General features: G+C 47.8%; 9 protein-coding genes across 9 annotated transcripts; 5 read left to right on the plus strand and 4 right to left on the minus strand.

Annotated features, from left to right (window-relative positions):
• bob1 (putative prefoldin subunit) lies at positions 1 to 631 on the plus strand (the record flags this gene model as incomplete). The annotated part of the gene is made up of 4 exons (XM_031147910.1): positions 1 to 182; positions 250 to 356; positions 405 to 522; positions 582 to 631. Coding segments are annotated over 4 exons (457 nt in total), but the record flags the coding sequence as incomplete, so codon positions are not given.
• A 6,154-nt stretch (positions 632 to 6,785) lies between these two features.
• orc1 (Origin recognition complex subunit) lies at positions 6,786 to 9,267 on the plus strand (the record flags this gene model as incomplete). Its single annotated transcript, XM_031147911.1, is given in 5 exon segments — positions 6,786 to 7,185; positions 7,243 to 7,356; positions 7,371 to 7,794; positions 7,846 to 8,477; positions 8,534 to 9,267. The coding sequence occupies 5 exon segments, from the start codon at positions 6,786 to 6,788 to the stop codon at positions 9,265 to 9,267; spliced, it is 2,304 nt and encodes a 767-aa protein (XP_031006145.1).
• A 104-nt stretch (positions 9,268 to 9,371) lies between these two features.
• prp46 (Pre-mRNA-splicing factor) lies at positions 9,372 to 10,829 on the minus strand (the record flags this gene model as incomplete). The annotated part of the gene is made up of 1 exon (XM_031147912.1): positions 9,372 to 10,829. The coding sequence occupies one exon, from the start codon at positions 10,827 to 10,829 to the stop codon at positions 9,372 to 9,374; it is 1,458 nt and encodes a 485-aa protein (XP_031006142.1).
• A 250-nt stretch (positions 10,830 to 11,079) lies between these two features.
• SPAC6C3.08 (Ankyrin repeat-containing protein) lies at positions 11,080 to 12,306 on the plus strand (the record flags this gene model as incomplete). The annotated part of the gene is made up of 7 exons (XM_031147913.1): positions 11,080 to 11,131; positions 11,215 to 11,240; positions 11,298 to 11,426; positions 11,501 to 11,603; positions 11,752 to 11,985; positions 12,091 to 12,185; positions 12,256 to 12,306. The coding sequence occupies 7 exons, from the start codon at positions 11,080 to 11,082 to the stop codon at positions 12,304 to 12,306; spliced, it is 690 nt and encodes a 229-aa protein (XP_031006143.1).
• A 174-nt stretch (positions 12,307 to 12,480) lies between these two features.
• Positions 12,481 to 15,238, minus strand: LHYA1_G002940 (uncharacterized protein; the record flags this gene model as incomplete). The annotated part of the gene is made up of 3 exons (XM_031147914.1): positions 12,481 to 13,419; positions 13,471 to 15,002; positions 15,061 to 15,238. The coding sequence occupies 3 exons, from the start codon at positions 15,236 to 15,238 to the stop codon at positions 12,481 to 12,483; spliced, it is 2,649 nt and encodes an 882-aa protein (XP_031006137.1).
• Positions 15,239 to 15,895: 657 nt separating this feature from the next.
• Acer3 (Alkaline ceramidase) lies at positions 15,896 to 17,364 on the minus strand (the record flags this gene model as incomplete). Its single annotated transcript, XM_031147915.1, has 7 exons — positions 15,896 to 16,169; positions 16,216 to 16,577; positions 16,631 to 16,725; positions 16,879 to 16,923; positions 16,977 to 17,024; positions 17,078 to 17,218; positions 17,271 to 17,364. The coding sequence occupies 7 exons, from the start codon at positions 17,362 to 17,364 to the stop codon at positions 15,896 to 15,898; spliced, it is 1,059 nt and encodes a 352-aa protein (XP_031006136.1).
• A 770-nt stretch (positions 17,365 to 18,134) lies between these two features.
• On the plus strand, positions 18,135 to 18,707 carry SPBC1D7.01 (putative prefoldin subunit; the record flags this gene model as incomplete). Its single annotated transcript, XM_031147916.1, has 3 exons — positions 18,135 to 18,164; positions 18,257 to 18,423; positions 18,539 to 18,707. The coding sequence occupies 3 exons, from the start codon at positions 18,135 to 18,137 to the stop codon at positions 18,705 to 18,707; spliced, it is 366 nt and encodes a 121-aa protein (XP_031006135.1).
• Positions 18,708 to 20,301: 1,594 nt separating this feature from the next.
• On the plus strand, positions 20,302 to 21,672 carry LHYA1_G002943 (Reticulocyte-binding protein 2-like protein; the record flags this gene model as incomplete). Its single annotated transcript, XM_031147917.1, has 2 exons — positions 20,302 to 21,393; positions 21,442 to 21,672. The coding sequence occupies 2 exons, from the start codon at positions 20,302 to 20,304 to the stop codon at positions 21,670 to 21,672; spliced, it is 1,323 nt and encodes a 440-aa protein (XP_031006134.1).
• Positions 21,673 to 22,283: 611 nt separating this feature from the next.
• Positions 22,284 to 23,311, minus strand: LHYA1_G002944 (Solute carrier family 25 member 38-like protein; the record flags this gene model as incomplete). Its single annotated transcript, XM_031147918.1, has 2 exons — positions 22,284 to 23,221; positions 23,275 to 23,311. The coding sequence occupies 2 exons, from the start codon at positions 23,309 to 23,311 to the stop codon at positions 22,284 to 22,286; spliced, it is 975 nt and encodes a 324-aa protein (XP_031006133.1).
• Positions 23,312 to 23,388: the final 77 nt, after the last annotated feature.

Raw genomic sequence — 23,388 nt, forward strand, 5'->3', positions numbered from 1 at the left:
TAACACGCGTGCACCAGTCGACATAACCTCCCTCTCCATGCAACAGCTCTCGCAAATAAAAAAGCAGTTCGAAGACGAGCTGACCCATCTCTCAAATTCATTCACACAGTTACGAGCAGCGCAGGTCAAGTTCAGGGAATGTCTACGGTCGATCGAGTTGGGTGTCTCGGGGAAGGTGAAAGGTTTGTGCTGGCTGCCTAAGAGTAAAGAAAGGGGGGGATTAAGGGCTAATGGTTGTCTGGAAAATAGGCAAGCCGATATTGGTCCCTCTTACGGCATCACTGTATGTACCGGGAACGTTGGCGGATACAGAGAATGTGATTGTGGATGTTGGGACTGGGTTTTATGTTGAGAAGGTGTGTAGTGGCTATAGAGGCGATGGCTCTTGCTAATACGATTTGCAGAGTACGAAAGACGCGACGGGATTCTACGAAAGTAAGGTGGAGGATCTGGCAGTGAATCTAAAGGCTTTGGAGAAAATATTACAAGAAAAGAATGATGGTTTACGGATGATTGAAGATGGTCAGTATCACTGCTCTCAACGGTATAAGACAACTCATGCTAATCTCATTTTATTGCAGTGTTACGGCAGAAAGTTATCAGCTCTGGTACTACTTCTTCTGCATCGTGATGCCATCTTGGAAAACGGCAAAGTACGTCTGAGTACAGTCGCTAGCGGGTAGAAGGCAATGATATGCTAGAAGGGAGACATGAATGCCGAGTTGAAAATCCCACAAAACTGGAGAAGGTTCAGCCAAGTTTCGAACCCATGGAAAGCTAATGCTGTATCGTATTTGGTGGTGGGAAGATGGTTCATAATTGGGAGCCAAACCGACTGCCTTGAAAAGATTTCGTAGGCAAAATGTGACGACTAGGCGCTTGTCGCGAGCCATTCACAGGTGTCAAACATGTTTCGGCACGCATCGCTCAGGTCGCTTTGAATTTCTCCAACCTCATGGAAAAATTGTTCTATACCCGTCTTATCTCTTGTGCCGTTACTGAAAAGTGGTGAGAGGAATTCGTCCCCTTCCCAGTCACGCACATCTGTTGTCTCTGCCAATTGCCACTCCCAGTCCTGGTGGAACATGGAAACGCTGGTCTCGACTACTGGTTCGATCTTTGTATTGCGGCCCTGCCATGTTCGATAGATGCTGATCTCGACAACAGATCCTGAATCAATAATCCTATATTGAATTGTGCTCCGGAGTATGATTGAATTGATCTGGATATTATACGGCGCTCCTGGACGCACGTCAGGGTATGGTGCTCCCAGTAAATCCATTCGATCTGTGGTTTCGGGAGTCAAGCAGCTTTCAATAAGTGCACTCCATGAAGGGTCTGGATTGGCGATCTGGTTATCGGTGATGAGTTCTAAAGCCCAGTCAACCTTCCTAAAGAGCAGATTAGTATCGCAAATTACCAGGAGGCAGGCTTGATTCATACCTTTCGATATCGATTGTTACCATCTCAAGATGCTTATTTCTCCTATTATCCCAATAATGCCTTGTTGCACCCAGCTGGTATATGCCAGGATCACCGTGCTCTTCGTTTGCTTCGACTCTGTCAAAATCTGCCTCACTTCTAACAGGAACGCCTTGACTAGTTTGGAAGAGGAGACAAAGGCTGTTCGTAAATTTAACCTGTTCCAAGGCACTTTGATCTCCATTTACTGGACCATATCTCTCGGGCCAATCGAGGATCTTTCTCATCATCAAAATCGCTATCTGAGGTTCCGGGAGCCTAGAAATGTTAGCTTCCAACTTGTATTATTAAGCCCACGACCTACTTCTTGTCAAAATTTGCAGAAGCCTGCGCTCGCGGCAAATTTACAATCTCTCCCAGTCTTTGAAAGGTTCCACCTTCCCTGAAATCTTTCGGGTATTTGGCCATGGTGTGGTGACCAAAATGAACTCTCAAACGCATCCAACCCCTGTGTGGGGCTAGATCCAGAATATGCCTAATTAAATGGGAATGAAACCTAGTAAAGTTGTCGTCGATGATTTCTTTACGGAGAATTTTCCATTTTTCCTTTTCTTTGCGGGTGAGTTCAGGTCCAACCATCTGAACCATCACAAGACCAGGGCGATATTCCACTGGCAGAAGGACCGATCTCATTCCGCTTACAGTAGGAGGCGTCAAAATGTAGAACGGATCTCCTGACCGAGATCGGGCCTTCGCACTTTTATAATATTGTCTGACCTCTTCTAGGGCGTTCAACAGATTAGATTCGACTTTGGAAGACTTTCCAGCTTTGACGACCAGGCACTTCGTATTAGCATCCCACTCAATGAAGACTCTATGCTGAAGCTTGATGGGATTGAGATCTTCAAGCTTGAGTCCGAATAAGTCTGTAGGAGTTCGAGCCTTGTCTGGCCAGAGATAAAACCCCTATGAAATGTAAGCTCTTACATCAGAGCCGGCGAGAGAATGATTTATTTGCTTACATATATAATAATATCAACGTCTTGATCGTGTCCCTTGATGAGCTTTTCCTTATCTGCCTCCATTTCGATATTGATCGCGTGCTGGATAGACTGCCGGGTAGTGACCAAGCCTGGAGGTGTAGGCCATACTTGTGACCGGATGGCCAGGCGCGGATTAGGGAGCCTAGCACTGCTCGAGGCACCCGGGAAGCCTCTGCGTTTCTCTCTTTGGTCGGTGGTACGTAGAGACAGGTTTGGCATGCTCTGAACGCTGCCTCGCCGCTCGCTGATACGTGGCTCAGGGTTTGGCTGGCTCTGGCGGATATGGAGTGTGCTAACCTCCCTGTCTCGTCTTTGGACTCCCTTTTGTTGCTCTCTCGGTTGCTGTATGTTGGACTGGGTTTGATGGAGGTTGGATTTTGAATTGCCCTCATTTCGTCGTTGTTGCGCTTTGGGTTGCCTCTGTAGCCGCCCTCCCCGTTGTGGACCACCCCGTGGCGAACTCAGAAAGGGATTTTGAGCGGGATCAGTGATACCGGGTGGTCGGAAAACTGAAGACGCTTGGAGAACTCGTGCATTTTCAGAGGAATTGTCAAAAATGAGCTGGACTCCATCGGATCCAGATTCAGATAGAGCAGCGTCCTCCGCGTTCGTGGTCACATCGGACTCCTCTGCCCATACTGAAGAATGTTACTACTGTTGTAATGATCAGGTTTGAGAGACTTACATTGCGCGTTGTATTTCTCGAAGCTGAGTAGCAAAGGTCAGTGTTGGCCTGTTGAAGGTGAAGTTGAGAGAAACGTACTCGCGAGCTCGTGTCATATTGCCGTCCTCGCAAATCTTCTTTCAATACTACTTAGTAAACCCGCAATTGTTACAGTGGTCAGTACAAAAGTATTGGAATGCGCAATAACTTCTTGAAATTGGTCCACGACGCAGTTGAGTAGTGAATTGTCAACGAGAAAACTTTAGATCGAGAAATAAAGAAATAGGTAGGTGCGTTCAGCCTCGTCTGTTTTATGGCAATAAACACCGCTTTCAGCTGGAAGCATCCTCCTCTATTCTCTGCTCTTAGGATCTTCTTCCATAAGCTCGTAAAATAATATGATAACCTAGTAGCAAGCTGTCATTGAAGGTGCCGAAGATCATCACACTGCAATTCGGTTACCGCTTTGACAAATAAGAGAAGTAATGAATTCGAGAGCATAACGCGAAACCGAGAAACTGTCGTATAATATCTGAAAGAATATAGAGTTGTTGAGAGCAAAGGGGCCTGATATATATACTATTCAGAGGAATACAAGCACTGGCCCATCTATATGATCTTCCCCTCAGCCCGAAATTGCTTGATACGACTGATTATCTCTTCAATGTCCTTCCAGATCCTAAGCCGATTGTGTAAACCCTTCAAATCCTTCCAATTAACGGCAATGTCACAATACAGCTGATACCAGTTAGTCTGAGACCGAGGGAGCTTCAACGGCGTCCATTCTGTATACACATCCTTAGATGTCACGGCCCAATCATCGAAAGTAGGCTCAGCAGCACACCCTAAGAAGGACGGGAAGTCAGCGATTCTTCTTCAGAAGAGTTTCAGGAGCACAGTAACGTCTCAACAGGTGCTCTGAAATCATGACCACGATTCCCGAAACATGATAAATCAGGAACTAAATGAAATTATCGTTATGCTTACAATCGTCAAATATCTCTGGCATGTCGGCCTTGATTATGGAACGGTATCCTTGAAGCTCGGCCTCGAATTTAGGTCTTACATATTTCTCAGCGATAATATCGGTGATAGATACTGAAGCCCAGTAAGAAGGTTTTTCATCAGACCAGACCTCCCAGAGCCAGGGCATTTCTTTCCTCAGCAGGTTGTACCACAAAGAAATTCGCAGTTGACGAAAGACCCGTGAGGATAAACGCAAATTTGCAATGTCCTGTGAACTGAGAAGCTCCACGATGTTGTCGGTGATTTCTCGAGGTAACTTCAGGAATGGATCTAATGATGGAACCGAGGAAGAGGCATCCAATGCTAGTTGCGGGACGACGAAGGCTCCATCTTGCGGGCTGAAGGACAGTTGAACCTGAATAGCGGAGCGTAAAATAGGCTCAAGGGCCGGTACAAATACTGGGTTTGCAGCTAGAAACTCATCTCCCTCGTTGTGAATCCACTCTTGGTCTAATCCGCGGCGAACAGCTGGATCACGAGGAAAATCGCCCCATCCTGGAGGTTGAAAGAAGATATTGCGCCAATTCATAAGTCCGTTGACATCAATTTGACCAAAATGAAGTTTTGATAATCGTTTGAAGATCTCGAAGCAAGTTGGATGGAAAGGCATTACGGTTCCTGCTGGCTAGAAGTGCAAGCAGTAGTCAGAGTTTGAACAATACAACCTATGCGACGCGAACCAAGATCACTTACTCCAAATGCATAGTAATTTACATTAAGCTCATCAACTTGATGTCTAGGCATAATAACCTCGGGGTTTGCCTCATCAGTAGAGGGCATCTGTGGAGCTAGTCCAGAGAGGAAGTAGTTACTATGTATCTCAAAATCTTCGTCATCTCGCTCTTGGGTCCAATAACTACCCTTCGGGACTAGAGATCTATCAAAAATGTGTCAGTTTCTTTCGTTGGGTAATTGTAGATACCTTATAAATCGACATGTGAGATTTTGAGACGACTTAGTGCACCGATTTCAGCTAGGTAACCCCATATGGAAAATATTCTCGTCCGATAGCGCAGAAACCCCCAGCTAAATTTGGAGCAATGTCGCATCTTATATGCCAACTTGGCAAATCCAAACCAATACTGAATACATCAGAGACTCACTCACTGGACTGTAGTGCAACGTTCCATTTCTTCAAATGATATGTTTTGAGCTTTGTACCCACGTGTGTGCTGGCAACCAGGACCGGCGATATGTTCATCTGGAAAGTTAGCAGCATTTCCAAAAAAGGTTCTACTCTCATAGAGCTTCCATATCTTCCTAACCCAGAGCTAGAGAAAGGCTTGTGTCCAACACCTTGGGGTGGTTGAGCTCCCGCACACGCCTGAATGTAGAAATAACACAGCCGCCTGAAATGAGAAATGCTGGCTATTAATGGCTTTTATATACAAAAGGGAATACTGTGGCCAGAAGCAAAGTTTTGGTAACACATACTAGGGTTATCGTCATTCTCTTCGTCCTGCGCTGTGGAGGCTTTGATTGGCATAAAAATATCTCTTTGCTTCTCTCCTTGTCGTAGCTTGATGGGAAGTACTCTTTCCAGAACACGCTCGTCATTCTCTTGATAGAAGTTCTCTGGATCACCACGTTCGCTGTCGCTGCCATCCGAATCATATTCCAAAACCTCGTCATCTTCATCGCTCTCGTATTCATAAGTCGAGTCAGTTGCTTCATCGTAATCTGGGTACCTGCAATACTAGTCAGTACTACTCAATCAAACTTATTCAAAGTTTCGGCAGTTTATCAATATTTCAGGACGTGTGAACCATTAAAAGGGGGCATTTGACGCTCGGAAATAAGGACGCCTGAGAGGTCACTTGCCATTCTTCATCATTGGCCTCTTGCCCACTCTTCAGAGCTGAATACCTCTTCCATCTCTCGTTTCTCGATTTCCTGAGTGCAAGACAACAGCCGGTCTCGGGCCCGCAATCATCCTGTGAACTATAAACATCTTCCTCAACAAACGTATCACCTCCGGGCCATCCTTGTGGACGCCATGCAGCTGCTTGAGGTTCTTCAGCACTCCGAACTCGACCGAGACAAAAGCTGACCCCGCAGAGCTGACAAGGTAACTGAAGGGAAGCGAATCAGTGAGCTGGACATAATGTATAATATAAGGATTTTGTGCTAAATCAGACTCGTGGTTAAAGGCATATTAGTAACAACAAGCCCCGGTAATTCCAGACGCTTCACATGGATAGATAGACGTTTCTTTAGCCAGAAGTAGTCTTAGTTCCCCACTTGAGGTGGAACATTGTATTCGGCGGTGTATGCGGGAGAAACTCGTACATGCCTCTGAATAGCCTAAAGCAAAGCATAGTATTAGAAAGAGAATAGGGATGACACATATGCTATGCAAGCTTACCCATGATTTCTCCTTTCCTGCAATGGGGTAGAAAGGCTGCCAAGTAATATGAATTATAGTGTCTTTGATTTGAAGAAGTGGAAGTCTTACCTACCCGAGCTACCTTGGGTTCCCCTGAATACGGCGAGCGGAATGAGCCAGTCTCACATTTTTGGCACAACGCGTCGACCGACGACGCGACTTGAGGAAACAATTCATGCAAGCACTTTAAGAAATCACAGCAGCCGGGAAACACCGCAGCAACATTACGACTTTTGCCTTCAATATGCCTCCAAAGGCCACCACATTAACTCCACGGCAGAAACGCAATAACAAGACCGAGTTGGCAAACAAGCTCGCCGAAGCAGCGCTTAACGGGGATAGTGACAGCTCGGAAGGGGAATCAGATGAAGAGATCGAGCAGTGGGAGCGAATTTACGAGACGAACAATGCATACAACTCGGATAATGAAGCAGGTTCTTCTAGGAAACGGCGGGGAAAGCAAGCAAAACCCACCACGAAGGAGCCGAATATAATCGGTGCGAGGAGAAGAGATGATGGACTCGAATGCAGAGTGGGAGATTGTGTTTTGTTGAAGGCTGCAGATGGTTCTGTTCCCTGGGTAGGGATGATTATGCAATTTACAGGAGCGGATGAAGATGGGGATGATTGTGCAAACTTTCTATGTAAGGACACACAGTAGACCCTCCGGTTTTCGCGAACAGACTATTGACAATGTCTAGGGTTTTGTAATGAGAAGGAGATTCAACACAAGGCCAAGAAGAGGGGGGATTTCCTTCCCGTAATATACCCGCGGAAAACTTTGAAGTGGCATGCTAACAAGTATAGAATGAGAGGTATATCACTACAGGCTGGGATGAGAGTCCGCTGGAATCGATTATTGAAAAGGCAACAATTCTGACAGAATCGGAATTTGCTGCCAGATTTCCTAAAGGGACAATTCCGCGTAAGTCGGTTTACTTCGGAAAAGTATTTGTATGCCGTCGAGGCTGCAACCTAAAGTCAACGACCTACAGCGAAGAGTTTTCGTGGAAGGATATAGCCCATGATACTGAAGACGATGTTATTCGGTTGATTGAAAAATTGAAATCTGAGACGAAAGCTACCAAGAAACCGCGGTTAGATAAACGCAAAAGAGGAGACGACGAGTTTGATCTCAAAGATGAGGCTGGTGACGAGCCTGGAACTCCTAAGAAAAAGCACAAAACATTTACTGTATCAACACCTCGAAAGCCTCGTACTCCTTCAAAACTTCTAACGCCTAGTCATAAAAGGTAAGTAGCATCTGACCAGCAGACATCTCTTCACAAACTGATGGTATGCAGGGTCATCGTTAAGAAGCCTCTCGAATTTACACCTCTTGGAACCCGGGTCCTGGATGCTGATCACGTCTACTCCTCGCCATTTCAGACTGCACGCTCAAGACTTCATGTCTCTTCAGTTCCTACCAGTCTTCCTTGTAGAGAAGATGAATTCGCTTCTGTATATTCCCATCTGGAGGCAGCGATATACGAAGGCACAGGCGCATGCATTTATATTTCAGGAACCCCTGGTACAGGGAAGACAGCCACTGTCCGTGAAGTCGTTGCCCAACTGAATGCAGCGTCTGAAGCGGAAGAGCTTGACTACTTCACATTTGTAGAGATCAACGGCATGAAAGTCACTGATCCCCATCAATCGTATTCGCTGCTTTGGGAAGCATTGAAGGGGGATCGTGTGAGTCCTTCACATGCTCTAGATCTTCTAGAGAGAGAGTTCAACCACCCAAGTCCCAGACGAACACCATGTGTTGTATTAATGGACGAATTAGACCAATTGGTCACCAAGAACCAGAGTGTCATGTACAATTTCTTCAACTGGCCAGGCCTTAGACACAGTAAACTGATCGTGCTCGCTGTGGCAAATACAATGGATCTGCCCGAACGAACTTTAAGCAACAAGATCAGTAGTCGACTCGGTAAGAACCCCTTTCCAAATATTTATGCTGACACCCAGCTAACACTCCCTCACCAGGTCTAACCCGGATAACCTTCGCCGGCTACACGCATGAACAGCTAATGAAAATAATACAATCCCGCCTCGAAGGCGTTCCCGGCGACATCGTAACCTCCGATGCCATCCAATTTGCCTCCCGAAAGGTAGCAGCCGTATCCGGCGACGCCCGACGTGCCCTCGATATCTGCCGGCGCGCCGTCGAGCTCGCGGAATCGGAAACATTATCCATTCCCGCTCCTAACACGCCTTCAAAGAGTGGCAAAGGTGTAGAAAAGATGTCGAAATCTCTAGGCATTGTAACAATAGCGACAGTGAAGAAAGCAATCAATGAGGCGACGACTAGTCCGTTGCAGCAGTATCTGAGAGGCTTGCCGCTCTCGGCGAAGATATTACTTGCAGCGCTGATGGCGAAGACGAGACGGACAGGCATTGCGGAGAGTGTGTTGGGAGATGTTTTGGATGAGGCGAGGAGGATGGCCAAGATGGATACTAGTGGTCAGACGTTGGAGTATCTCATGAAACCTGACTCGATTGTCTCTACAAAGGGGATGGTTGTCAAACAGCCTATGAAGGCGCCGCGTGTCCTAGCCATGGGAATGTGTGCTGTAGATTTAATGGAGGCCGGGATTATTGGATTAGAAGCTAGAAAGGCTGATCGTACGGGGAAAATACGTTTGAGTATTGGAGATGAGGACTTGAAGCTTGCGTTCAAGGATGATCCCGAGATCAAGAGTTTGGGATTTACGGCGTAGATACCATGGTAGATAAAATACAATTGTATAATTGTGTCAATTTGATGACTGATCCTAATCCTACAAGAACGCCATTCGCCTTTCATAACCCCTTTTCAGTAATACTAAAACTTTTGTCTGCCCAGAGTAGGTTTCCACTCCAGCGGGTGTGTTTCCGGAGTTGCTGTCTCATCTTGTTTCCATACTTTGATCGTCTTGTCGGCTTCCCCGCATATTAATCGAAGCCCAGTCTTGTCAAATGTAGAACTCATGAGTCCTGATTCGGCCTCCAGCGAACCAGGCTGAGCAGTAGTATCTAGAGCTTGGAATCTGTGACCCGATTTCCAATCCCAAAAACTCATCGATCCATTGTCTCCACCTGAGAAAAGAACGTTATCCTCGTTGACGGACATGGTATTAATAATCGAGTTTTGGCCTTCGAAATTTTGCATGAAAGCGCCTTCGGGACACTTCCATTGCTTGATGCTCCCTGTACTACCAGAAGCAAAGGTAAACTCCTTCGGATGAACAGCTAGAGCTCTTACACCCTTCTTGTGATGTGTGAGCACACCCATTGTCTTTCCTGCCGCAAGATCCCATAATCGTACGGTCGAGTCGAGGGACGCAGTGATGACTTGGGGATCCGCCTCTTGACACTTAAGTTCTGATACTGTGCCCTTGTGTCCAGCGAGAACGTGTATGTTGCTTCTAGTCCGCATATCCCAAACTCTGGCAACACCATCACGACCGCCCGTAACCAGTACATCTAGAGTAGGATGTAGTGCCAGTGTATAGACACCACTCAGATGGCCGTGATAATGCCTAATAACCTTATTCGTTTCCAAATCCCAACACTTCACCATCTTATCCTCTCCACAAGAGAAAAGATACGGATGCCTTGGCGACACAGCAAGGCCCCTGACCGTCGAAATATGCCCCGTCAAAGTCAACTTGAGATTCCCAGTCGCAAGATCCCAAATCTTAATCGTCCTATCTCCAGCACCACTTGCAAACCACTTGTTCTCCGGCTCAACAGCCAGACTTCTCACCCATCCCAAATGTCCAGAAATAACCCGCATAAGCTTCCAAGGCGCGTGCCATTCCGGCTTGACCTGCACGACCGTTTGCTTGCGAACCAGACTCGAAGACGGAAGGTTCTTTTGCGTCGTCGGTCCATTCGCATTCGGCGGCGCGCTACCATCCGCTCCCCCACGCCCTCTCAAAAGCGTCAAAGCCGTAGATGAGCCTCCCTTCGTTTCCCTCGACGACACCACGCCCTCTATAAGCTTCGTCGTCTTCGCGTCGCCCATTCCTTCGTCTGCGGGCGCAATCTTGGCCTTCTTTCTCGGTCCACCAACACTCGCCATCTTCGCCGCAAGAACAGGCGGCAGCTCTCTGACATCGTCGTATTCGGCGCGGATGCGTGACGCTATTGAGAGTCGTTCGGCTGCTTCTGTGACGTGTGCTTCATCTTGCTTTGCGCTTCCTGCGAAGAGAGCTCGAGATCGTTTCGCGTTTTGTTGGATTAGTCCCTTCAAGTGACTAACTTCGACATCAGCGGTTGGGGTGACTGCCGTAGACATTTTGTCGAAGTTATAATGGCTGAGAAAGTGGTGGATGGATTTTGAGCTGCAGTCAAGAAGCTTTATTTTCGCAGCCTTGCGTTTCCACAGGACTCAGGGCGACCTTTCCTCATTCGGCAGTATTTTGCCCCTCATATACGAGGCAGGAACGTATCAGGCTGGCGGACTTACGAGTACACTTACACTCAACGAAACAACTTTATCTGACTTCAAAAATACTTTCTCGGTTCTGAGCTCATAGTTAGGCATCATGGAGGAACCTTCAAAGTTCGCCATCCATGAAGCTGCTCGAGATGGTAGAAGTATGAATATCTCATCTTTCAACCCCGCCACCCCTCCTCCCTCGACAAGGGAGTTGCCTTTGCTAATATGAACTATTGAACAGCACTTGTGGTGGAATCTTTATTGAACGTAACAATCATCCAATCTTCATTTGGTTTTGAATAAAACGTACTCACAATCCTACAGGCAAATCCCAAACTGGTCGACCGAAAAGACGACGATGAGCGTTTGCCAATCCACTGGGCCACGTCGTATAATCACTTGGATATTGCCATCCTTCTCTCTGCCGGAAAGAACTTCGATCCTGATGTTCAAGTACGTTTCAATTTCATTAGATCCCACGCCCCATTACTTTCAAACAACTAGCTAACCCCTCCGCCCTAACTCAGGACGGCTCTGGCTGGACACCCCTAATGATCGCCGTATCTCTCAAAGATGGCGAAGAACTAGTCAAGCTCTTCCTCCGCAAAGGAGCAGACGTAAACGCCAAAAGTGCGTCTAGTCCCGTCCTCTGCCGCCCCCTCCCAAAATCCCCATCACTAACCCTTTTGAAATCCCAGCTTTCAGCGGCCAAGTACTACCTACTATCTTCTCCCCATGTTCTCCTTCCTTTCCTAACCAAAAACCCACACATAGACAGCACTTCACTTCACCGCCTCGAAAAACAACCTCGACGTCGCTCGCACCCTGCTAGACAGCAAACCGCCCGCCTCAGTCCGTGTCAAAGACAAGCGGGGTGTATACCCGATCCACCGCGCTGCGGCAGTAGGAAGCGTGCCTATGGTCGAGCTGTTTATCAAGCATAGGAGTCCATTGAATGCCAGTGATGATGCGGGACAGACACCGCTGCATCATGCGGTTGCTGAGGGTCATGGTACTTATTTACTTCTTTACCTGCCCCCTTTTTACTTATGAATGAGTGAATGAAGCTTTGATCCAGTGAGAAAGTGTGATTTGACTGAACTGACGAGGATAACAGGAGATACGGCAGTAGCGCTGCTGAAGGCGGGAGCGGAGACGGATAAGAAAGATGGTGATGGGCATACGGCGCTGGAATTGGCTCCTGATGCTCAGGTATGTGCTTTCTCTGCTCGATATGGAAGGAGAGGAGAAAGGGAGAAGGTGCTGACTCAATTTGGAGCAGGTCAAAAAATACATCGTACAATCCGCGGAGCGCGAGGGCATAGAGTTATAACATAACACATTGACATAAAGTTCTCTCATCCAAAAATAATACCCTTACAAATATCTTATCTACAAAGTAAAGTATAGCGCCGCGCTACCTTCTAAACTCCTTATGGCATCCCCTTGAATTCCCTTAGAAGAGTTCTCCCATTTGGCCTGATAATTTCACTTCTCTCGCAGAAATTCATTTCACGGTTCGCTCAACCAGCTCCCTATACATGGCCTTAATATCATCAATATCACTCCTCAACTCATCCACCATCTCGCTTTTCTCCCCCAGCATCTCAAGCGTAGTCTGGTACCTATCATTCATACTCCCCATTTCCTTCTCCAGCTCTCCCACCTTGGTTTCCGCATCGCGCTTAGCCTGCACTTCCCTCATCAGCGCTACAATCTCAGCACGCGCTTCATCGCGCTGTGCGGAGAGGCGCGCGAGGTCTTCTTTCGTGGCTTCCTTTTCGCTTTCCAAGCGTCGCACTGCGGAACTCATACGCTCGACGAGTTGTACGGTCGGGCCTGCGCCGGCTGTGGATACAGATACCATATCGTTAATGGTCTGGTGCGGGGACGTCGAGATATTGTTCTCGAAGAAATCATCTTGATCATGGTCCGTGGTATGGATCGAGGGCGTATCTGCGCATTCACCATTGTCTTTATATGATTGTGCCGAATCCTGTCTTGTTGGTGTTCCATTCCCTGAGATGCGGCCAAGAGGTAGGATTGAAGGGCGATGACCCTGGAAAGCGCTGGGTTGGTCGCTACTTGTTATGGATCGAGCTGAGTTTCGCTTCATTTGTAGATTTTGTAGTCCTAGGAACTCGGTTGTTAAGCCTCTTCGCTGGGATGGTACGGGTGATTCTGCACGGCTGTGTCCAAGAGAGCCAGAAGCTTCTTCTTGCCATTTATGCCTCTCTTCTTCAACACGCTGCAGTAATTCCATCTGCCAAGCTTGCTTCTCTTGGTCAAATACAGTCCGGGCTTCAATTAATGCGGACTCTGAAGCTTCTGCTTTCTTTTGCAAAGTATCGAGTTTAGACTTGTATTCCGCAAGCTCTTGTTCGAAACTGGGTAGCTTGGATCTGGTTTCTTCTAATTCGTCTTCATTCCGCTTGGCTTTCAAAGTCTGCGCGCATTAGTAAAGGATCTATGAAAACATATACAATTATTGACATACCACTTCTCGAGCCTTCCGCCGTATATCGGCTTCCCTTTTTGCAGCTTCGTCCCTCTCCTTCTCCAGGTTCGTCGCCCGCGCAACCAGGGATGCCTCAATGCCTTGCCAATTCTCACTGGCTACCGCGTACTGACTTTGGAGAGTCTCAATCTGCCGCAATAGTTTCGCCTGTGCATCGCCAGTAGTACCGGACGATACCTCTTCTGCTCTCGCCCTCATGACTTCTAGCTTACTTTCTAACATCTGTTGCTCTGTCTTCATCTCTAATTCAGCCACGCGTGCACGCTCGGCGTCTTTATCCATCTTCTCCCTAAGTTCTCTGATCTGAGACTGACTTCTATCGGAAACGAGACTCTTCTCGATGGACAGATTTGCAAGATCTTCTTCAAGATCCGCAACCTTCCTTCTCTCGACATCCAGCGCTTCATTGGCCCGCTTATTTTCGGCCTCCTTTTCCTGGGTTGCAGCCTCCTCTAGCTGCTGTCTCAGGTCAGCAATCGTAGAATCCTTCGCATCTCTCTCGGACTTTAGAGATTCTACATCTCTCTGTAGCTGAGCGATCTGCTTTTGTTTCTCGCCCAGTTGCCTTTCTGATGCTTGAGCTCGTTTCAGACGTTGCGTGACACTGGCAGCATCCTTTTCGGCTTTCTCTTGATTCGCCTTTGCCTCGGATATCTCCTTGTTGTTCTCTTGGATCTTTGCTCGCAACTTTTTAATTGTAGTCATGTGAGTAAGTTCCTTCTTAGAAAGTGATTGTCCCTCTTCCATGAGCAAAGCAACCTGTTGCTCTTTATCCGCCAGCTTCTTCTCCAGGCTACCTGCAGGTGCAGCGGAGCTAGCTTTTCGAGCGGCTTCCACGCTTTCTTTTGCAAGGTATTGTAGTTTTGATTGTAAAGCATCGATGCGTTCGATATAATCATGAACCTCTTCCTGCCGTTGCAACTCAGACTTTTCGAAATCTGATTGGAGTTGTTTAAGGAGAGCATCATAGTCTTCGGGTGACTTCAGGGCTGCCTCTACCGTCTCAAGTAGCTCCGTGTCATGTACTTCTGAAGATGATCGAGGCAAAGAACCTTGCGTCCTCGTTGAGTCCGTAGATGCCCTCGGTATGCTTGATCGTGTAGATTCGCCAGATGGTCGTGGCGATGCTTCCGCTTCTGCCTTTGTTCCAAGACCGTTCGTCTCTACCTGCGTGTCCATCGGCCGGATCCGCGGACTCCCTGGTTGCACTGCGATTGAAGGAGTGTCTACTGAGGGCCTTGATTCAAGTTGATTATCGTCGCCCGTAGGTTCGGAAGCAGCCCTATCCCCAGCATCTTTGCTATCAACACTCCGCGATCCAACATCTGTACTCTGTCTTGGGCTATTCGTTGCGGTGACTGGACTCCCGGTTCGCGAAGGTGTAGCTGATAGGACAGGAGAATCTACTTTCTCTCCTTTCTGTGTGGAGTTCTTTGCTGCTATTGCCCTTGCTAATCGTTCTTGTAATCGATCGTTGGTTCTATTACTTGTAGACGAGGTCTGAGAGACGCCTATGCATAGAATTAGTTTCAGGACTACTTTCTCAGTAAACGAAAGGGTAGAAATTACTCTCGGCTTTTGCGGTATTTGCAGTAGTCGATGTAGGAGTAGGCTTTTTAGCTGGAGTTGGAGCTATAGCCTCGTCGCCCTCAGCTAGGATATTGTCTAGTCGCGATTCTACCCCCGCAACAGCCTGCTGTAGAAATGATCCCCATCGGGAGGAGCTTTGTTTCGAGGGAGCTGCCATGGCTCATTGGCAATTCCTGTCTCCTGCGTTCAGAGGCGCGCGTCGCGTTGGTCGAAGTTGCGCCGGAACGTACATGTCACAGATGATTTCATAGGCAACGTATCATGACAGCGCCGCTTGAATTCCGGCACGGCGTGGAATTCCGGAGAGGTTCAATTATTGTTGCATAGGTGTCATCTGTTTGACAATCGAGGGAGGGGAGAAAAGTAAAGGAATGGAGGCAAGGGGAGGGATTGCGTGCGTGTTCAAGACCACATTTCTCAAGTTCCAACAGCCTGGCCCACGCTAGTTGTCAAAGCTGATCCATGCAAACACACCAACTCCCACAAGGCTGCTAAATTTAGCAATGCTATATACATAAGTTGTGCTGTATAACAGTTTCTCGTGGGATTTTTTCAACTAACTCTCTCAATACATATATAAATGTTGAACGAGATCTAAAAATAGTTGCATTGAAGGAACTCCATCCCTTCGTATTTGGCAATCACCAGATTTAGGCAACAAGAATCGAGAGGGACAATAACCTTACGAAGCGAGCGCAGGAAGGGAACTGGCTATTAACAATTATGGGATTTTCTTTAGTACAGATGTTGTATCCGGGTATCATGATCTAGTCTATGTAATGTGTTGCAGGGATGACTTTCTCAGCAGACTCTGTCAAACAGACTTTCGGTCCTCTCTCACTACATGACCGTTGCCGCTAGCATAGCCATTGGTGTACCCATTGATGTGTCCATTGTGTCCATTGGATTGGCCATTCATTGAAGAAGCATCTCCCTGAGGATACACTGAGAGTGGAACAACCTCAGGGATTGAGAAAAATATGCTTGGCCATTTGAGCACATATTCATCTTGTCTCTCATTCAAGCAGTGGCGAAGCCAAACTCCCCAAACAAGATAGCAGTAAGCTCCATAGCCTGTCATTAAATGCCTGTGGGCCTATTAGTAAATTCAAAAGAAAGGGAAAATAGACTAACCACCATCCGTGGCCCTCGAGGAGTATTCCCCAAGGCAGACCAATTTGATGTCTCCAACGCCGGACCGTGCCACAGTACTTGATATCCAACGCCCAAATACCGAATCCACCAAGGAAAATCGACAGGCCAATGCCCACCATCAGCCACATCTCGTTCAATATTTTTGTATCTCTCTGTGCATTTGCTAAGCGCTCTGATGTCGACAATCCTTCAAACTTTTGTGATACCGATCCGTATTTCTTTTTGAACGATGGCCGGATGTTCACCTCCATAACGTACATGCTGCGAAAAAGAATAAGAGCTGTGAGTATGGCAAAGGCATTCTGGTGGAAGTCTGGGTCTTGCAGGTAGTGATAATAAAGCTATTGCCCGCAATCTTAGCACGTAATGATAATTTGAGAGAGATGTGACATACTGTAATAAAAATAGCAAGAGAGGCCAATCCGACACCTAACAGCTGGCGCACCAGGCGAGACTGGGAGAAAGAAAATGTTGCATAGCACATAAGGCCTACAAAGACAGGAAAGTCAGCTTTACTTCTTCAATAGATTTCCAAAAAGCAAAAATAAAGTTAAAACCGTTTTCGAAGCTATGTTCTAGAAACATTCTCCGACTTCAGACTTATGCTATAACCAGTAACATGTTGGATCCAGGTTGTCTTACAAGCCGTGTATATCATTGAAAGCTCATCCACGAGCTGCATTGGATCTGTGAGCACGAGTCAGCATCTCAATGGCTTCACAAAAGAGCTAGGATTTTACATTTTAATGTACTATGGAAAGCAAAGCTCCCAACACCAACGAGCAGATCTGCGAAATCATCAGAGTTTCTCTCATGCTAATAATATATTGGAAATCCTTACACCCTGCAAACGCCACCAAGTAAACGCTGTCATGTTCGTACTTTAGACAGTTGCGAATGCCCTTGCTCCCCAGATATACGAAGAGTAGGTTCGTGAGAGTGTTAACTATTTCGGCAGAGTAAATTGTGGCATAATAGTCCTCTGAAATATATATTAGCATTGTAAGCTTGTGATCAATAGAATAATTCCATACCCTCACACCAGTTTATCGTGGAAGTAACGGGCGCCCAATAACCATCCTCTGATTTCGCCCGAGGATACTCGAAGGAGGGCAGTTTGAAACCCATGATGACGGCTGCAACGGGTAATATATGATGCTGAACAAGCAACGCTACTGTGCCTGCATGCCAATATGGATGTATAGAAATTGTGAAGCCCGGCTGTTCGGAATCCTGGGTGTCCGTAGGATGGCTGGCTGTAAGGGAGTTGCACGAAACCTTTGCAACTTCGAAGCTTTGTGTTTGGCAGGATGGGTTACATATATCTTCCGCAGAGGGAAGGCGCCCTTCTTGTAGAGCAAGCCCAGGAGGGAAAGCTCCGATTGCTTAGCTATCCTGGTAAGGCACTTTCTGAATGCGGTAGGATGTCAACTGTAATGGGCCCAGAGCTGCAACGTCATGCATATTAACAATGTGCGGAAACAGCGGGCGCTACTCGTATGATGGATGCATGTTACCGTACCGTTGAGGTCTTTATCAACAGTGGGCAGCAGGAGATTTTTTTAATTTTTTAATTTTTACCTCACCGATCTTTTGCGTCTTTTAAGTCATGGTCTCGAATACTTCCGTATCGACTTTTACTATCTCTTTATAAGGATCCTTTGGGTTTCTAAAAGGATGTGATAGATTTGAATCTCGAATGCGGAACTATCCCCGCAAGATGCCGAACCAATAAAACACTAAGCATACTACCCCTCCACCACGTGACCATGCTCACCTGACTTTTCACGATCGCATCACGAAGTTTTGAAACCGCGTTTAAGCTTCTCCTTTCCACCTACCTAGCTGCATTTCATCATTCGCCCTCTCCCTCCCAAGCTGCGATATACTCGGGCGAGATGTCTATTCCAAACGAAGCTCTCCAAAAGGTAAGTCGTGTTGTGTTGCAGTTCAAAAGCATGACTGGCCTCCTCCCCTCCCTATCGAGATACAACATAGACGCTGATGCTTCACAATATAGCTAGTCCAAGAAATTGAGACTCAAGCAATACAAGCACAACAACAGATCAACACCGTCAAGTCGCAAATCGGCCTCAAGCAGCGCGAGATCCGCATGCTCCAGTTAACCTCCAGCGAGGTATCCACCCTACCATCCGATACACCAGTCTACGAAGGTGTGGGTAAAATGTAACCTAACCATGCGTCTCCTACCTCACTCCCCAAAATATCTTCCTTTTTCACTTCAGTTCACATTCATGCCCAATCTAATCACGGGATCCCAATGCTTACTAACGATTAACAGGTTTGTCTTCAGCCCTATAGCCGAAGTCGACAAGAGGCTGACAACGGAAACTTCGGAGCTGAAAACGGACGTTGAGAATCTGGGGAAGAAGTTATTGTATTTGGAGACTACGCATAAGAATAGTCGCGAGCATATCGATCAGATCTTCAACAGCGGAGGACGAGGTTGAGGTGGGGAGAGCGGACGGGAGGGGAGGGGATAGTGGGAGGATTCATGAGGCTGTTGGCGTAGCGGTCAATGGTGGACCAAGAAGCGTATCCTACGCTGACACTATGCCCGAAAATATGCAAAGTACTCCACAATTAGAAATCCAAGCCTCGGTTTCTAAGGATTCTTGCTTCACCAGCGCAAACCCTTCTACAATGGCGTGGCTTGTGGCTTGTCGATCAGTACAAGTTGGGGTCTAAAAGTATCGACAGGATCAACAGGAAATCCGCGCTTCCTGAAGCACAAACAGAATACTAAAAATACCCATAATCCATATTTTTTATCAAAGTAGCGAAATTTGCTTTCGGGTTTCCTTAAATTATGGCCAATTAGTGGCCAACAACCTTGCGGCCATGAGACGCTTCTTCTTTGGCGTTTGGGGGCCGTTTTGAAGTAGACCACCAACATCCCGGCCAGCTGAGCGACCTTCCTAAAGACCTGGGATTCGCCGCTTCTAATTTCTGAAGCAGCGAGATGATGTTTATCCATGCGGGCCGGTCCAGAGGGCGTATCGCGAGGGGGTATCTTTTTACTTCAAAACATAATCAATAGGACCTCGTTGTCTTACTCGAGTACTGTACTAAAATGCCCGGTGGAAAGTGAAGCATCAAACCAACATGGCATTCTTTAGTCCAACTCTCGCCCGCAGTAGGATAGCAGCAGCAAAGAGACTAATTTTCACTAAGCCCAGAGCTGTAATCCTCCGGAGTCGTTCAAACATGCTCACAGGTTCCATATACGATTGGGAGGCTCGAAAGGTTGGTTTTCTGCACGTCCTGCAGTAGCGGACAACTCCAATACGCATATACGCAAATTCCTTGCCCTTGGAAAAGTAAACTCCACACCTCATCCTGGACTGTGCCGCCTACCAGCTTGAAGAGAAAAGAGGAGAGGGAAGATGTCGGACGGTGAGGAGGCTGGGAATAATTGCTGTAGCTTCGTAAGCTGGACATCCTTGACCATCAAGTGATCAAAGCAGCATTCCTCTCGGTTGCTGTGCTTACGGAGTAAAGTGACGGCGGCACTGGCCTATGTTTTGGCTTCTTGGGTCTATGGTACGGCGTGTACAGAGCCATACGCGGCCCCTGCAGGGCTGATCAAGCAGGGTATGCTTAATGGGCACGTTCACGTTGCCGCAATACTTGGGTAGTCCGTAGATATTCTTTGCGCTTTCCAGTCTCATTTCCCCGAAGCCTTTAAAGTCAGCCCGCACCCACACCTGCTGACACCTGTCCCCTCTGCCACACTCACTTGCAATTATTACTCACAAGAGCATATTATTTGCCTTCTTGGAATAAACCCCTCTCTTCTTATCATCATTTTCGCGTCCATATATATTTCTGTTGTTTGTCGCAAACCGAGAATCAAGTCTAAATTACCAACCTCCGTGCCCCTTATCGCCAAACATCTGCGGGGTCCAAAACTATACATTAGATAGTGGGGGTTCGCACAGCCCTACGCCCTGTTTCTTCGCAAAACAACCACAAGAACTCAAGCATTTGGTAGCCTTGCAGGCATAACTTATTTATTCCAACCCTCAGCCTAGGCCAATCAATATGTCATACTATTCCTACGACGACGATGAGGATCTCGACATCCGCGTGCGCAGAGGCCGAGCATCTCCACACATAACCCCCGTTATCTATCCCGAGCACCGCTATGCGCGTCCCCCAGCGCGTCCCTACTACGACCACCCGAGCGGCAGCGGGTATCTGGTGCCCCAGATGGGCGGCCCCTTGCAGAGATCGCGTTCGACGGGGCATCGAGCGAGTCCGCCGCCACCACCACCACCTCAGCCCATCGTGATCAATAACCGCGTCTACAATGATCTCGACGACGACGAGCACGAGCGCCGGGAATACCTACAGCTGGCTCCTAAGCGATCCCACCACCGCTCGCACTCGCACGCGCACTCGCACTCCCGCTCCCGCTCTCGCTCGCATTCGCGGGCTTCCTCGGGCCATTCCTCGCGCGATAGTATGGATAGGCGGTTGAGGGAGGAGTATGAGATTGAACGCGCACGGGACAAGGCGCGCAGAGAGTACGAGGCGCAGCTGGTTCACACAAGGAGGGAATACGAGTTCGAGAAGTCCAAGACGAAGAAAGATCTCGAGCTAGAGAAGACGCGTAAGGAGCTCGAGGCGTTAAAGCTGGAAGCTGAGCGCGAGGCGGAGGAGAAGCGGCTGAAGAAGGAGATGGAGCTTGCTCGTCTCAAGGAGGAGAGGCGTAAAGCAGAAGAGAAGAAACGTGCCGAAAAGGAAGCGGATGAGGCGGTAGAGAAGTGGAAGAAGAAGGAGGCGGAAAGAGTTGCGAGGGAAAAGAGGGAAGAGGAGGAGGCGATAGAGAGGTTCAAGAGAAAGCAGGCGAGGGAGAAGGAGGAGCAGGAGGAGGCCATGGAGAAGTTCAAGAGAAAGGAGGCAGAGAGGGTTGCGAAGGAGAAGAAGGAGAAGGAGGAGAGGGATAAGGAGTATGATAGGAGGCTAGAGCAGGATCTGAGGAGGTCTGGATTGGATGAGAGGCAGATTGCTGTTATCACCAAAAAGGAGCAGGCCATCGATCCCAACAGACCTACATACACCAGAATGTCCCGCAGACATCTCTCGATCGAAACACTAAACAAGTACAGGATTGACTACACGTTCGATCAGGTAAGAAGAGATCCGGCACGTCCCCTGACAATTGCTAATACCAAACAGGATCCTGACTACATCTTGATCAAACGCTGGGTTCCCGAGTTCGAGCAAGACTTCCTCTGGTCCCACACCAGGGAAATCCGAGAGCGCAGAAGGCCAACATTGATTGCAATTGAAGACCGCAAGCATCACCACAGCGAGCCGGAATTCGAATTCGTCAGAAAGAAGGAGCACAAGAGAAAGCCATCTCCTTCTCCGCTGTTGGCTTACTTGGCTGGTGGCAAAGGTCGCTAAGACGAAAAGGGGTGAATAAAGACAAGGATGAGATTGAAATTTTGGGAGTAATGGGATAGGGTTGGATGATAATGGAGTTAACGAATTATGACCCTCATGAATTTATCTAGCTATTTGCTTCGTCTTGCGTCTTTTTTGAATAGAAAATATCTGCTCAATATCAATGAAAAAACAAGTCGAATGAACAGCAGTGCTTTTTTACTTGCAGCTTGCTTGCAACTACTTCCGTAAAGCTTAATGAGGCAAAGTACTCCGTCCATCCCGACTGAATCAGTGAATAACGCCTGAATACAACCTCAAGCCGCAATAATTTCCCTATAGTGGCAAATTATGACTAGGAAACATGAAAGGCAGCAATATGACCATATTAAACGCCCCCAACGCGGCAGAACTCGATCAGCAGAACCACATTTCTGGAAACCGAGGTTGTACAAGGCTCATATCAAGTGATGCTCTGATCAAGGCTGATGCCCCCTGACAATGCCACCAGAAAGGCGAGGTATTCAAAAGGATTTAATCTGCCCAGAAACCTGACCCCTTGCCTGCTGATTAATATCTGTCGTTCATCCAGAGTGGTATCTCTTCCGTTCCTGTTTATACCAGTCGTAATCTTACAAAACCTGCGTTCCCTGCGTATCCGTCCTCGCAAGGTCTGCCCTCCTAATAAGCTCCTCATACAACGTCCAAGCCAACGCCGAACTAACAGCCTTCCTCCCCATCCGCAATCCCAAACCATCAAACAGACTCTTAAATCCATCATTCCTAACCATAAGCCTCGCCGCATGCCAAATATTCAAATACTTTTTCGGCTGCAGCTGGATCCGCGTCTTAATAGCATCAAACGGATTCGTAAACGCCGTAGCCATTCCCGCCGCCAAAATCCCAGATCCAAAATTTATACTCGCCGACGTGCTTCCCTTCATACCCACTGGAAGTTCACCCGGGATCGGTACTTTTTGAACCAACACACTAAGGCGCTTCTTCAGCTGCTCGTAGAATAAAACGTATAGACCTGCGTATGGCGCATCGCGTATGGCAGTTGCTCCGAAGCCCGAGAAAAACCCTCGCACGCCTTCAGTTCGCAATATATCTTTGCTTGCGGAAGCAAGAGATTTGTATGCGTAGAGACTCGACTCATACCGCACTTTCATAATAGTCATCGGCATAAGAATAAACCCCGCCGATGCCCTAGCTACCGCGCCCGTTGTAAGGTTCGCGAGATTCGAAAGCTTTGGCAAGGCGGACGAGTGATTCGCCCCAGGTTTATCCACGGCGCCGATTTGAGCGAGGAGGTTTGAGCGCGCGACATTCTGCCGCAGGGCGTTCAGAGCTGTGAAGTATATAGCGGAGCCGAAGCCGGTACGTAGTGCTGAGGGGAGTGTGCCGCGCCAGAAAGAGAGGATTGAGGGGGAGGCGTGGGAGATTTCGCGGATGGTGGTTAGGAGGGAGCTGGACCCGGATTGTTGCACGCGGGTCTTGAGGAGGTCGGCTGGTTGCAGGAGGACGGCGGAGAGGACGCCTGAGCCGAGGCCTGCTACGAAGTGGAATGCTGTGGAAAATTAATATGAGGTCTTGAAGAAGATGTTAATAGATAGAACTTACACGCAGATGACTTTCCCGCTTGGCTGCCATTTGACATTTTGTGTTTCTTTTAGACTGGCATTCTTTGAGCAAAGTAGCCAGAAAGCAAGCTTACTCACTTGAGCTCATTGTCTC

This window comes from Lachnellula hyalina (assembly GCF_007821495.1).
Source record: "Lachnellula hyalina strain CBS 185.66 chromosome Unknown contig00050, whole genome shotgun sequence".
Lineage (NCBI taxonomy): Eukaryota > Fungi > Ascomycota > Leotiomycetes > Helotiales > Lachnaceae > Lachnellula > Lachnellula hyalina.